This window comes from Equus przewalskii, chromosome X, assembly GCF_037783145.1.
Source record: "Equus przewalskii isolate Varuska chromosome X, EquPr2, whole genome shotgun sequence".
In the NCBI taxonomy this organism is placed as follows: domain Eukaryota; kingdom Metazoa; phylum Chordata; class Mammalia; order Perissodactyla; family Equidae; genus Equus; species Equus przewalskii.
The window spans coordinates 65,321,685-65,336,532 of record NC_091863.1 but is presented as its reverse complement, the minus strand read 5'-3'; the positions used below and the strand labels follow the sequence as shown (position 1 = coordinate 65,336,532).

The 14,848-nt window shown below is 35.4% G+C and overlaps 1 protein-coding gene across 3 annotated transcripts in view; it reads left to right on the top strand.

The window, feature by feature from the left end:
- HDX (highly divergent homeobox) overlaps positions 1-14,848 on the top strand; it is a 193,334-nt gene that overhangs the window by 77,098 nt on the left and 101,388 nt on the right. For all 3 annotated transcript variants that reach the window (XM_070603404.1, XM_070603405.1, XM_070603406.1), the window contains one exon: positions 4,708-5,823. In XM_070603404.1, the coding sequence (XP_070459505.1) occupies positions 4,708-5,823 (1,116 nt within the window). The remainder of the gene's footprint in view (positions 1-4,707; positions 5,824-14,848) is intronic.

The window sequence follows — 14,848 nt, the reverse complement described above, 5'->3', positions numbered from 1 at the left end:
TTCTCAGGCAGCTGCTTTGTGGACTGTGACCTTTTATATTTCCAACTTGTAATTACAATCTTCCCTTAATAACTTACTTGCTTGTACTTGAATATTGAGAGTGCTGAAATACAAGGGTTTGTATTTATGCTCCACATGGTGTGAAATCTAAAACAATGAGAATGAAAGAAATAAATGTCTAGAATGCAAGCTTACAAGTAAAATGTTATGTAAGGTATAAAGACTTGTGTAAAACAGATTCATTCTCTCTGTTCTAGGAGAGTGTAAATTGTACAGAAATTCAGTCTTCCTAATCTAAATTCCAACACAATTTTAGTGGTTTTTCCAGTCAGAGGAGAAGGGACCTGTTTATAGACTCATTAGTCCACAACCTCCCCAGACCCCAATATTTGTTAGGTCTATATGTTCTACTTGAAAGAGACTTTTTCTTTGTTATTTTTAATATAGCATTTTTTTGGTGTTTTTCCTCAAAAGAACTTAAATTCCACTGTGCTAAGAACTTGATCCCAATGTGAAAAGAAGTTAAAATGTAAAAATATCCATGCAAAAATAAATATAGTGGGGTAAAGGAATAGAAAAACAAAGAAGGAGGTATAGAAAAAGGAAAAGAGATTTGGAGACAGTGAATTTCTAAGGGAGAACTGAAAGAATTTTATGCACATTGATGGATTGGTGACCCAAATGTCTTTCTTTTCTTTTTTTTATGTAGTATCGCTTTGTTTCTAAACCCCAAATTTTCGTCATATCAATTTTGTTTGACCCATTTTTTTTCTCTCTTACCAATGAGGCATTTGGAATAAGAATCATTTATATCCTATAAGCATTGGTAAATTTTAGATCCTGTAACTGAATGACTTTTAGTAAAATTTAATTCAGTTATCGGGAACCCTCAGGCAATCAATTTTCTTTATTTTCAACGTTATAAATGGAAAATATTTCTTAAATGTGTACTTTCCTACTTTACTTCATTAGAGAATATTGAAAATAATTGAACCCTTACTTTTTAACTGAGAGTTTCATGATGGAAATCAGTTTTTGTACTGTGCATACAATAAAATAATAATTCTGAGGCCGGCCTGGTGGCCAGCGGTTAAGTGCACACGTTCCGCTCTGGTGGCCTGGGGTTCGCCGGTTCGGATCCCAGGTGTGGACATGGCACCACTTGGCAAGCCATGCTGTGGCAGGCATTCCACATATAAAGTAGAGGAAGATGGGCACGATGTTAGCTCAGGGCCAGTCTTCCTCAGCAAAAGGAGGAGGATTGGCGGCGGATGTTAACTCAGGGCTAATCTTCCTCAAAAAACAAAAATAATAATGCTTACGACATGGTAAGCTGTATGAGGTGATTTTCTCCTTTACAAAAAACCCCAGACTATTTAATGATCTCTCACATCGAATCTCTTTTTCCTTTCTTCTTTTGAGTGAGCAATATTTAGTGAACATTCTTAGTTTTGGTGCCATCAAGGTGCCTCCAACAGCAATCTCTAGCACCAATGGCCCTCCTGTTTTGTTATTTCTAATTTTTTATAGATTAGATACCAGATTTGGTAAAATTATGTATAAAATAAGAGAAAGTGTGTTTTAAGGCCAAGGGTTGTACTTTTAGTAAAGTACATGGATCTTGTGACATCTATCTTGGCTGCGTTCTGAACAAGTAAGGTTGTTAGATTGCTGAGTTTCATATGCACGTGATATTCTACTGTGTTTTACTGTTTGATGGGTACATAATACAATTATCTAGTCAACTATATAAGCAGCTATATGTATATATATATATATTTATATGTATATGTATATACGAACTATAAAACTATAGAAGTAAACCATAAATTTTCAGTGCACTAAGATCACCCTTAGACTTTCTGTGGTAAGGTAGGTATTGTGATGAGAACACGGTAGGTGGTTTGTTTTCTTAGAAATATTGCCCAGAGCTGCCCTCCAGATGTAGTAGTTCTTGAGTTCAAATTTTACCAATTCACCATGCTTTCCCATTGAAAGCTTTTAAATGTAATGCTTATATATTTTTGTAAAAATTATGAACAAATGCATCATGCTTCCTATGCATATCTTTCATACTTAAAAGCCATAACACAGTAACTTATTTTGAATATTTGTAAAATTTATCTTTTTGAACCATACATTGAAATTATATTTATCCAAAAACATTTTAAATATTTCTCTTGAGCATATACTATAAAACCTTTTAGTTTTTCTCCCCTGCTTCCTTCTCCTGTGCCAGTTTTATTCATTTGTCCCTCTCCTTGAAATTCTCATCTCTGCTACTTAGTAAAACTAAATCACAGTGAGTTTAAAATTCCCACGGCCTCATGTGAAGCAAAATGGAGCATCTCAGTTTATGGAACATTTCCTTTTTTTTTTTTTGAGGAAGCCTGGCCCTGAGCTAACATTGGTGCCCATCTTCCTCTACTTTATACGTGGGATGCCTACCGCAGCATGGCGTGCCAAGCAGTGCCGTGTCTGCACCCGGGATCCAAACCGGTGAACCCTGGGCCGCCAGGAAGCAGAACGTGCAAACTTAACTGCTGCACCACCGGGCCGGCCCCAGAACATTTGTTTATTTGAGAAATGCTAATTATAAAATTAAAATGGCAAACAGAGATGACCATTTCAGGAGTTTCTAACCATAGTGGAAGGAGAATGTACTTTGAGGGCCAGTAAAATTGATTTTTAAATTTTTTTGTGAGGAAGAATGGCCCTTAGCTAACATCTGTTGCCAGTCTTCCTTGAGGAAGACTGTGTTGAGCTAACATCTGTGCCAATCTTCCTCTACTTTATGTGGGATGCCGCCACAGCGGTTTGTTGAGCGGTGCTAGGTCCACACCCAGAATTTGAACCTGCAAACCCCGGGCCATGGAAGCGGAGCAGGCAGACTCAGTCACTACACCACCAGCCGGCCCAGTAAAATTGATTTTGAATCCTTCCTCTGCTACTCACTGGCAGGGTATGCTTCCAAAAGCTGCTTAATATTTCTGAACATCGGTTGCATTATTTATACAATTAGAAAAATATCACCTCGCAAAGGAGCTAATTTATATAAAAGCACATAAGGGGGATTCAACACATGTTAGCTTTTATTTATAGTATTACAGAAACGTTAATGTTGTATATAGTATAAATAGATATTGAAAATTGAATAATTTATGTGGTCTTCAAAAACACACACCAAATACACCCAGCACCGTATTTGTACAAGGCTAGATTAATGTGTGTTGGTAGTTTATAATATGGGAAGAATTTTGAAATAATTATAAAGTTTACTAATCACATTAGCAAATATTTTTTATTGTTTTTTAAGAAGAATCATGACTCAATGTAAAAATACTAAAATTATCATAGTAAATTACTTATAAAAAGTACATATTTTGTAGTCAAATTCTAAGTGCCAACCACTGATATTATTTTATTAATAGTATTTTTTCTGTTTATAAAAGAAATACATATTCATTATATAAAATTCAGTAAATAGAGAAAAGTGTAAAGAAGAAAATTAATTTACCATAAATTAATGACAAACTGGAGAAAACATTTGCAACTTGTGACAAAGTGTTGCTATCTCTAGTAGAAAATTACTCCTATAAATCAATTTAAAAAGACAAATATCCCAGTATGAAAATGAGTAAAGGTAACGGATAAGTAATTCTATCAAAGTAATATAGTAACCATAGAAATTCAAATCAAAACAGCAATTATATGCCTTTTATTAACTTCTGGCCTAGTAAAGACCACGAAAAGATAAGGCAAAGCGTTGGTGAGTGTATGGTGAAACCCGCACTCTTAAACATTGGAGGGTAGTTTGAAAATCTCAAAAAACCTAGCAATTTCCCTTCTAGGATAGCATTCTAACAGACCAATGACACAAAGATGCATGTATAATGATGTGTATTGCAGTATGGTTTATAATAGCGAATATTTATAACAATAATCTAAATATCTAGCAATATTAAATTGACCAAGTTATGATATATTCATAGAACAGAATTTGTTACATCTGAAAATTGCAAGTGTGTATTTGTTTAACAATAGGATCATGCATCTCTTAATGACAGAGATACCTTTCTGAGAAATGATTCGTTAGGCAATTTCATCGTGAGAACATCATAAAGTGCACTTATATAAAACCTAGATGGTATAGCCTACTACACACCAAGGGTATATGATATTAATCGTATGGAACCACCATCGTATATTTGGTCCGTTGTTGACTGAAACATTTTTATGCAGTGCATGACTGTCCTATGAGCATTTTCCAATATCACTAAATATCCTACCTTTAGTGTGCTTCCAACTTTTCACTATTATGAATTAATATATGATGAACATCATTGCATATAAACTTTGTATACATCTATGATTATTTTTTAGGATCAATTCCCAGAAGTAGATTTACTAGGTCAAGGGATATAAATATTTTTAGAGCTCTTGCTACAGATTAATTGCATGGGTTTTGAGGTGGAGAGGAGCAATAATACAATTCTGTTATCAAGTTCCTACATATTTATGAAGTGCAAGTCCTGATCATCTCTGACTTTATACCTTAGTTTACTTTTTCTCTTATTGAATCTTTTGCCCTTTAAATTTGTATAGGCCTTGGTTCTATGACAAATGAGAATACAATTTATCACAGAGAAATTATTTTTTCTTTTTTTGTTAAGAACTTTTCCATAATATCATTTTTTATTCTTCCAGACGTGGGTTGGCAATAAGAGAAGAAAAATGAGTAGTAAGAATTCTGAATCAGGAGCAGCAACAACAGGAACTGTTTCCAGTACCTCTTTGGCAGCTCCAGACATTACAGTCAGAAATGTGGTTAATATTGCTCGACCTTCAAGCCAACAGTCTTCTTGGACATCTGCCAATAATGATGTCATTGTAACTGGTATATACAGTCCGGCCAGTTCATCAAGCAGGCAAGGGACAACCAAACATACAAATACACAAATTACAGAAGCACATAAAATCCCTGTTCAGAAAACGGCCAGTAAAAATGATACTGAGTTTCAGTTGCATATTCCTGTTCAAAGACAAGTAGCACACTGTAAAAATGCCTCTCTGCTCTTAGGTGAAAAAACAATTATTTTGTCAAGGCAGACAAGTGTGCTAAATGCTGGAAACTCAGTATACAATCACACAAAGAAAAACTACGGAGGCTCTTCAATGCAAGCCTCTGAGATGACAGTACCTCAAAAGCCATCTGTGTGCCACCGACCTTGCAAAATTGAACCAGTTGGAATTCAAAGATTATATAAGCCTGAACACACGGGTTTAGCATCACATAATTTATGCGGGCAAAAGCCACCTATTAGAGATCCTTACTGTCGAACGCAAAACTTGGAAATTCGTGAAGTATTTTCATTGGCAGTTAGTGATTACCCCCAGAGAATTCTGAGAGGAAATGTCCCACAGAAGCCTAGTTCAGCAGAAGGAACTTGTTTGTCCATTGCAATGGAGACTGGAGATGCTGATGATGAGTATGCCAGAGAGGAAGAGTTGGCATTGATGGGAGCACAGACACCAAGCTACTCAAGATTTTATGAAAGTGGCAGTTCCCTTCGAGCTGAGAACCAAAGTACAGCTTTGCCCGGACCAGGAAGAAGTATGCCAAATTCACAAATGGTGAATATTAGAGACTTGTCAGACAATGTACTGTATCAAAATAGAGACTACCATTTAACACCACGGACCTCATTACATACCGCATCTACTACAATGTACAGAAATACAAATCCATCACGGAGTAATTTTTCTTCACATTTTGCATCATCAAACCAATTGAGGTTGTCACAAAACCAAAACAATTACCAGGTAATGTGTAATTTATTTTATAAATGTTTTTAAAAAGCTTTGTTTCATGTAAAAATCTGTGTTGGTATCCAGTTAGACTTGAGATCCGGGTCACTTAACTCATATTTTGAAATAATTTGAGATTTTGAGTAATTTGAAGTACCCTGTGCTTTCTTTGTCATTTTTTTTTTATAGAATATAATCATTTTTATAACATGGTAGCTTTCTCCTGACATTTAAAATGATTTTGTTCAGGAAACAGTAGCCTTATGGGAAGCATGGCATTTCCCATCACTAAAATAGGACTAAATTGGTTTGACTCATCCCCTCAAACACAGGTTATTCCTGTAATGATTTTTGCTTGCACTTTGGGGAGATGTCACTAGATGATTGGTGCTTTCCCTGGGTACATAGCCAGGCAAGTCAATTATTTCTTTAGGTGACGATGGCTGAGAAGTCAGAGCCTGCATAACTCAGCCAATTGCTTTTTCTAAAAGTAAATGCTTTATTAAAACATTAAGTGGAGCATTAATCAAATCGTCTTTTTAAAAATGTTTACAAGGAAGAGACTTATTCAGAGTAAGAATTAAAGCAATTTTAGATCTGTACAAAAATAAGTGTTATTTCGTTACTGTTTCACATATTCAATTGTTTATATATGCTTCAAATAATCTCGATGTCGAGGTATAAGCCTACCTCAGAACATCTGTTAAGGCCATAGATCTTCTCTTTCAAAATTCTGCTTCAGAGAATTTGAATAGCAGGGCATAGATGTTTGCCCTTTTTTCTTGCAACTGGCTAGACCCTTTAATTTGTTCAACCACAGTATTTAAGTTTTATCTGGATTTCAGATGCTTCCAGTCTTCTCAACCAATATAAAGACCCAACTTCTCTTAACTCTATCTTATAGCTCCCTGCTTCAAAATAAAACGCAGTAACAGAGTATAGGAAGTATGCGTCTGGCATCTATCCCTAACAGAAGAGGACTACATCATCATCATTAGTCATTTTTTACTGAAAATCTACACATTTTTCTGTGTTTGCTCTTTCTTAAGGCATGCTTAAAGTAACATTGAATCATACCATTAAGATTTTCCCCAACACTCCCTTTCATTCACTTGCTCTTTTGTGCTTCTTTACCATTTCAGTGTTGTTCTAAATAATAGTAATAACAATAACATTTACCATTTGTTAATAGCCTTCCACATACCAGGCACCTTCAATCACTTTATATGCCTGGTCTCCTTTAATCTTCATGGTGATCTGGACATACAGTAGTCCCCCCTTATCTTTGGTTTTGCTTTTTGCGGTTTCAGTTACTCCTGGTCAACCACAGTCCAAAAATATTAAATAGAAAGTTCCAGAAATAAACAATTTATAAGTTTTAAATTGCATGCTGTTCTGAGTAGCATGATAAAATCTCACTCCATCCCACTCTGTCGCACCCGGGAGGTGAGTCATCCCTTTGTCTAGCATATCCTTGTTGTATATGCTACCCGACGGTTAGTCACTTAGTAGCCGTCTCAGTTATCAGATCGACTGTCATGGTATTGCAGTGCTTGTTTTGAAGTAACCCTTATTTTACTTAATAAAGGCCCCAAAGCACAAGAGTAGTGATGCTGGCAATTCCGATATCACAAAGAGAAGCTGTAAAGTGCCTCCTTTAGTTGAAAAGGTGAAAGTTCTTGACTTAATAAGGAAAGAAAAAAAGTTGTATACTGGGGATGCTAAGACCTATGGTAACTTTTATTACAGTATATTGTTATAATTGTTCTATTTTATTATTAGTTAATGTCTTACTGTGCTTAATTTATAAATTAAACTTTATCATAGGTATGTACGTACTATATGAAAAAACATAGTATATATAGGGTTTGGTACTATCCACAGTTTCAGGCGTCTGCTGAGGGTCTTGGAATGCTTCTCTGATGGATAAAGGAAAACTACTATATAGGCATTTTATCCATATTTTAATAACTTGTCCAGGATCACACAGACTGTGCATGAAAGGACCAGGATTCCGACTCAGAAATATATTACGTGTTTTTTTTTCTGCTTTACCATATAGCCATATTAAAATATTTGAAGGCCTAAGAATGCAGAGTTTAATTTTTAATTTTTCGTAAGCTGACCACTCCCTTGAGGATAATCTGTGGTTTTACTTTTTTAGAGCCTCTGTTTTCCTGACAGAATGGCTTTTTTTTTTTTTTAGTAAGATTAGCCCTGAGCTAACATCTGCTGCCAATCCTCTTTTTGCTGAGGAAGACTGGCCCTGAGCTAATGTCCGTGCCCGTCTTCCTCTATTTTATGTGGGACGCCTGCCACAGCATGGCTTAACAAGCAGTGCATAGGTCCACACCAGGGACCTGAACTGGTGAACCCCAGCCCACAGAAGCCAAACGTGCGAACTTTAACTGCTGCACCACCAGGCCGGCCCCCGATAGAACTTTTAAAAGAATTAAATTTCTTTTATATAAAAGAACCTTTTAAATGGAATAAAACTTAGCAACTTTTTTTTGAATAGTAATCTCTTTAAAGAAAAGCAGTCTGACATAACAACTTAGAGCATGGGCTTAGAGTCTGACAGATCTGGATTCAAATCTAGGCTCTGCCACTTTCTACTTGAATGACCTTAGGCAAGTGGCATCACCTCCCTGTGTAACAGTTTCCTCATTTGTATAATGTCATTAATGCTGTGACATAAAATGACAAAAAGGTTCTTTGTACATTCCCTGGCACATAAACTTTCTTTTACTTATAGCTTCATAGTTGGATAGTTAATGAAACTCTGCCTATCCAGGTCTTCTATGCATTTCATTTCAAGTAAAATATTACAGAACTCACAATTATCACAGGTTAGTTGAGGAAGAAATAGCTGTAGTGCTGGCTGAGGGAAGACTGGAGATCAGCTATCAACCACACCGCAATCTATGCATTAAAAACCCATGTACTGCTATTTATATTACAGCTAACCTCCTCCAGCTTGACCTGAGACAGTATGGTAGAGAGTGTTTGCAGAGAACCCTTAGGGGCATCACCTTGCCCCACTTTCTCTTAATTGGTTGAGATTTGGGGAAACCAAGGCAGCCTTGGGAAGTGTAGTCCTTGAAGATTAATGCCTTAGTCCATTTGGGCTGCTATAACCAAAATACCATAAACTGGGTAGGTTAAACAACAAACATTTATTTCTCATAGTTCTGGAGACGGGGAACCCAAAGATCAAAGTGCTGGCAGAATCCATGTCTGGTGAAGGCCTGCTTCCTAATTCATAGATGGCTGTCTTCTCACTCTGTCCTCATATGGCAGAAGGGGCAAGAGATCTCTCTGGGGTCTCTTTTGTAACGGCACTAATCTCATTCATGAGGGCTCCATACTCATGACCTAATCACCTCCTAAAAGCCCCATCTCCAAATACCATCGCAATGGGGGTTAAGTTTCAACATTTGAATTCAGCTGGGATACAAATATTCAGTCCATGGTAGTTATCCTCCAAGATTTTGATGCAGCTCTATTACCAAGCTGTATTACTGTTAGATCAGGACTTTGAAAAATAAAATCTTCGGCCATTTGGCAACTTTCTAGCTATGAAACTATAGGCAAGCAAGTAATTCTCTTTAGATTCTGACCCTGGGACTATATAACACAAATATCTGCTGCTTCTTTCTGTTACACCAGGTATCTTCAAGCTGAGGTCCTATTCCTGGAGGATAGTCTAGTTCCAAGCTATCTAGGAGAATGAGTACAAATTCAGGAAATCCTAGAGGAAGCTAAGAAGTTGAAATCAGCTCTGTTTTGGAGCCACTTGGCAATACCATATTAAGGGTTGAAGTGGTCAGTAGGTGGCTATACCAGGATGCTGTAGCTCAGTTCTATTTCAAAAACTCTCCAGGCTAACCTCACTCCTTTGAGTAATATTGTAACCATATTGGTCACTAAAGTGCCATTCACTTTTCATATTATCTCTACATCAGTCCTTCTATTTATCATGAGTGCTGTGATGATTAAGGATTAATAATTGATGATCATCTTTAAAAAGATATTAGAGGATTTTGGAAGACAAGTGCTATAAATAAAGAATTTTTGTTGGAATTATTATTATGTTTTTATTGAGGTTACATTGGTTTATAACATTATGTAAATTTCAGGTGTATATCATTATCTTTAGATTTCTGGGTAGATTACATTATGTTCACCACCCAAAGACTAATTACCATCCATTACCATACGCATGTGTCCAGTCACCCCTTTGCCCTTACCCTTTCTCTCTGGTAACCAACAATCTAATCTCTGTATCTATGTTTGCTGTTGTTGTCATTGTTTTTATCTTCTATTTATGAATGAGATCACATAGTACTTGACTTTCCCCATCTGCCTTATTTCACTTAGCATAATACCCTCAAGTTCAATCCATGTCATTGCAAATGGCAAAATTTCCTCTTTTTTATGGCTGAGGAGTATTCCATTGTGTAAATATACCACACTTTCTTTATCCATTCATCCCTTGATGGGCACTTAGGTTTTTCCAAGACTTGGCTATTGTGAATCACGCCACAATGAACATAAGGGTGCATATATCTTTACACATTCATGTTTTCATGTTCTTTGGATAAATACCCAGCAGTAGAATAGCTGGATCTCATTGTAGTTCTATTCTTCATTTTTAGAGTAATCTCCATACTGTTTTCCAAAGCGGCTGCACCAGTTTGCATTCCAACCAGCTCTGTATGAGTGTTCCCTTTTCCCCACATCCTCTCCAACACTTATTATTTCTTGTGTTGCTAATTATAGCCATTCTGACAGGCATGAGGCAATATCTCATTGTAGTTTTGATTTGCATTTCCTTAATAATTCCTCATATTGAACATCTTTTCTTGTGCCTGTTGGCCATCTGTATCTCTTTGGATACATGTCTGTTCAGATCTTTTCCCATTTTTTAATTGGTTGTTGGTTTTTTTGTTGTTGAGATGTATGAGTTCTTTATATATTTTGGATATTAACCCCTTATCACATATGTGGTTTGCAAATATCTTCTCCCAATTGTTAGATTGTCTTTTCATTTGTTGATGGTTTCCTTTGCTGTGAAAAAGTTTTTTCGTTTGGTGTAGTACCATTTGCCCTTTTTTTCTATTGTTTCTCTTGCCTGGTCAGACATGGTATTTGAAAATATTCTGTTGAGATCACTGTTGAGGAGAGTGCTGCTTATGTTTTCTTCTAGAAATTTTATGACTTCAGGTCTTACATTCAAGTGTTTAATCCATTTTGAGTTCATTTTTGTGTATGGTGTAAGATAATGGTCCACTTTCATTCTTTTGCATGTGTCTGTCCAGTTTTCCCAACACCTTTTATTGAAGAGGCTTTCTTTTCTCCATTGTATGTTCTTGGCTCCCTTGTGGAAAATTAGCTGTCCATAGATGTGTGGGTTTATTTCTGGGCTCTTGACTCTATTTTATTGACCTGTGTAGCTGTTTTTGTGCCAGTACCATGCTGTTTTGGTTACTACAACTTTGTAGTATATTTTGAAATCAGGGAGTGTGATACCTCCAGCTTTGTTCTTTTTTTCTCAGGATTCCTTTGGCTATTTGGGGTCTTTTGTTACTCCATATAAATCTTAGGATTCTTTGTTCTATTTCTGTGAAAAGTGTTGTTGGAACTTTGATAGGGATTGCATTGAATCTATAGATTGCTTTAGGAAGTATGGACATTTTAACTATGTTAATTCTTCCAATCCAAGAGCGCAGAATATCTTTCCATTTGGTTGTATTTTCTTCAATTTGTTTCAACAGTGTTTTATAGCTTCACTGTACAGGTCTTTCCCCTCATTGGTTAAATTTATTCCTAGATATTTTATTCTTTTTGTTGCAATTGTAAATGGGATTGTATTCTTAATTTCTCTTTCTGATACTCTTTTGTTAGTGTATAGAAACACAACTGATTTTTGTGTGTTGATTTTATATCCTGCAACTTTACTGTATTAATTTATTATTTCTAATAGTTCTTTGGTGGATTCCTTAGGGTTTCTATATATAACATCATGTCTTCTGCAAATAGTGACAGTTTCACTTCTTCCTTTCCATTTTGGATCCCTTTTATTTCTTTTTCTTGCTTGATTGCTCTAGCTAGGACTTCCAATACTATGTTAAATGAGTGGTGAAAGTGGGCATCCTTGTCTGGTTTCTGTTTTTAGAGGGATAGATTTAAGTTTTTCTCCATTAAGTATGATATTAGCTGTGGGTTTGTCATATATGGCCTTTATTATGTTGAGGTATTTTCTTTTTATACCCATTTAATTCAGAGATTTTATCACAAATGGATGCTGTATCTTGTTGAATGCTTTCTCTGCATCTATTGAGATGATCATGTGATTTTTATTCTTCATTTTGTTAATGTGGTGTATCACATTAATTGATTTGCAGATGTTGAACTATGCCTGCATCCAGGAATAAATCCCACTTGATCATGGTGGATTATCTTTTTACCATATTGTTGTATTTGATTTGCTAGTATTTTGTTGAGGATTTTTGCATCTATGTTCATCAGTGATACTCGCTTGTAATTTTCTTTTTTTCGTGTTGTCTTTGTCTGGTTTTGGTATCAGGGTAATATTGGGTTCATTGAATGAGTTAGGAAGTTTCCCTTCCTCTTCAATTTTTTGGAAGAATTTGTGTTTGGATAGGTATTAAGTCTTCTTTGAATGTTTGGTAGAACTCACCAGGGAAGCCCTCTGGTCCTGGACTTTTACTTTTGGAGAGGTTTTTGCTTACTGTTTTGATCTCCTTACTGATGTTTGGTCTATTCAAACTCTCTATTTCTTCTTGATTCAGTTTTGGAAGGTTGTATGATTCTAAGAATTCATCCGTTTTTTCTAGATTTTCCAATTTGTCAGCATATAGCTTTTTCTAGTATTCTCTTATAATCTTTTGTGTTTCTGAGGCATCCATTGTAATTTCTCCTCTTTCATTTCTGATTTTATTTCATTGATCCTTCTTTCTTCTTTTCTTGGTGAGTCTGGCTAAACATTTGTCAATTTTGTTTATCTTTCCAAAGCATCAAGTCTTAGTTTCATTGAGCTTTTCTATATTTTTTAGTCTCTATTTCATTTATTTCTGCTCTGATTTTTATTATTTCCTTCTTTACACTGATTTTAGGACTTGTTTGTTCTTTATCCAGTTCCTTTAGGTGCACTGTTAGATTGTTTATTTGAGATTTCTCTTGTTTGTTGAGGTAGGCCTGTTTTGCTATAAACTTCCCTCTTAGAAATGCTTTTTCTGTATCCCATAAATTTTGGCATGTCATACTTTCATTTTTATTTGTCTCCAGGTATTTTTTGATTACTCCTTTGTTGACCTGATAGTTGTTCAGTAGCATTTGGTTTAATCTCCACGAATTTGTGGCTTTTCCAATTTTCTTCTTGTAGCTGATTTCTAGTTTCATACCATTGTGGTCAGAAAAGATGTTTGGTGTTATATTGGTCTTCTTAAATTTATTGAGAATTGTTTTGTCACATAATATCCGATCTATCCTGGAGAATGTTCCATGTGCATTTGAAGAGAATGTGTATTCTCAGTTTTTAGATTGAATGTTCTGTATATATCTTCCATGTCCATCTGGTCTAATGTGTCATTAAAGGGCACTGTTTCCTTATTGATCTTCTGTTTGGATGATCTATCCATTGATGTAAGTGGAGTGTTGAAGTCCCCTACTATTTTTGTTACTGTCTATTTCTCCTTTTATGTCTGTTAATGATTCCTTTATATGTTTAGGTGCTTCTATGTTAAGTTCATAGATATTTACAATGGTTATATCCTTTTGTTGGATTGTTGCCTTTATTATTATGTAGTGCCCTTCTTTGTCTCTTATTTACAGTTTTTGTTTTAAAGTTTATTATGTCTCATATAAGTATTGCTACCCCAGCCTTCTTTTCATTGCCATGTGCATGGAGTATTTTTTTCCATCCCATCACTTTCAGTTTGTGAGTGTCTTTAGGTGTGAAGTGTGTCTCTTGTATGTAGCATATATAGGGGTCTTGTTTTTTTAATCCAATCAGCCACCCTATGTCTCCTGATTGGAGCATTTACTCCACATTTAAAGTAGCTATTAATAAGTATGTACTTATTTCCACTTTGTTACTTTTTTTCTGGGTAGTTTAGTAGTTTTTCTCTGTTCCTTTCTTCTTCTCTTGATCTTTTCCCTTGTGCTTTGATGCCTTTCTTTAGTATTATTTTTGGGTTTCTTTCTCTTAAGTTTTTGTGTATTTATTATACATTTCTGGTTTGTGATTACCATGAGGTTTATATATAATAACCTATGTAAATAGCAATGTATATTAAGTTGATAGTCTCTTAAGTTTGACTTCTGACTAAAAGCCCTACACTTTTACTCCTTTTCTCCTTCATTTTCTGGTATCATATTTATTTCTCATTTTTCATATCATATTTAATCTCTTTTTTTGTGTGTGTATCCCTTTACCTCTTATCATGGAAATACATAATTTTACTGCTTTTGTCTTTTGACCTTCTTACTATCTTTATAGTTGGTTGAACCACTAACTTTACTGTATATTTGCCTTTAGCAGTGATTTTTTTCTTTGATAATTGTCTTATTCCTTTTTGTGAACTTTTCTTTTCCACTTAAAGAAGTCCCTTTAACATTTCTTGTAAAGCTGGTTTAGTGGTGATAAACTTCTGTAGATTTTGTTTGTCTGGAAAACTCTTTATCTCTCCTTTTGTTTTGAATGATAACCTTGCTGAGTAGAGTGTTCTTGGCTGTAGATTTTTTTCCTTTCAGCACTTTGAATATATCATGCCACTCCATTAAAGTTCATTAGGTTTCTGCTGAGATGTCAGCTGATCACCTTATGAGGTTTCCTTTGTATGTAATTTGTTGCCTTTCTCTTGCAGCTCTTAAGATTGTCTCTTTATCTTTAGTTCTTGACACTTTAATTATATTGTTCATTGGTGTGGGCCTTTTTGGACTCCTCCTTGTTGGTGCTCTTGTGCTTTCTGTACCTGGATGTCTGTTTCCTTCCTTAGGCTAGGATGTTTCCAGC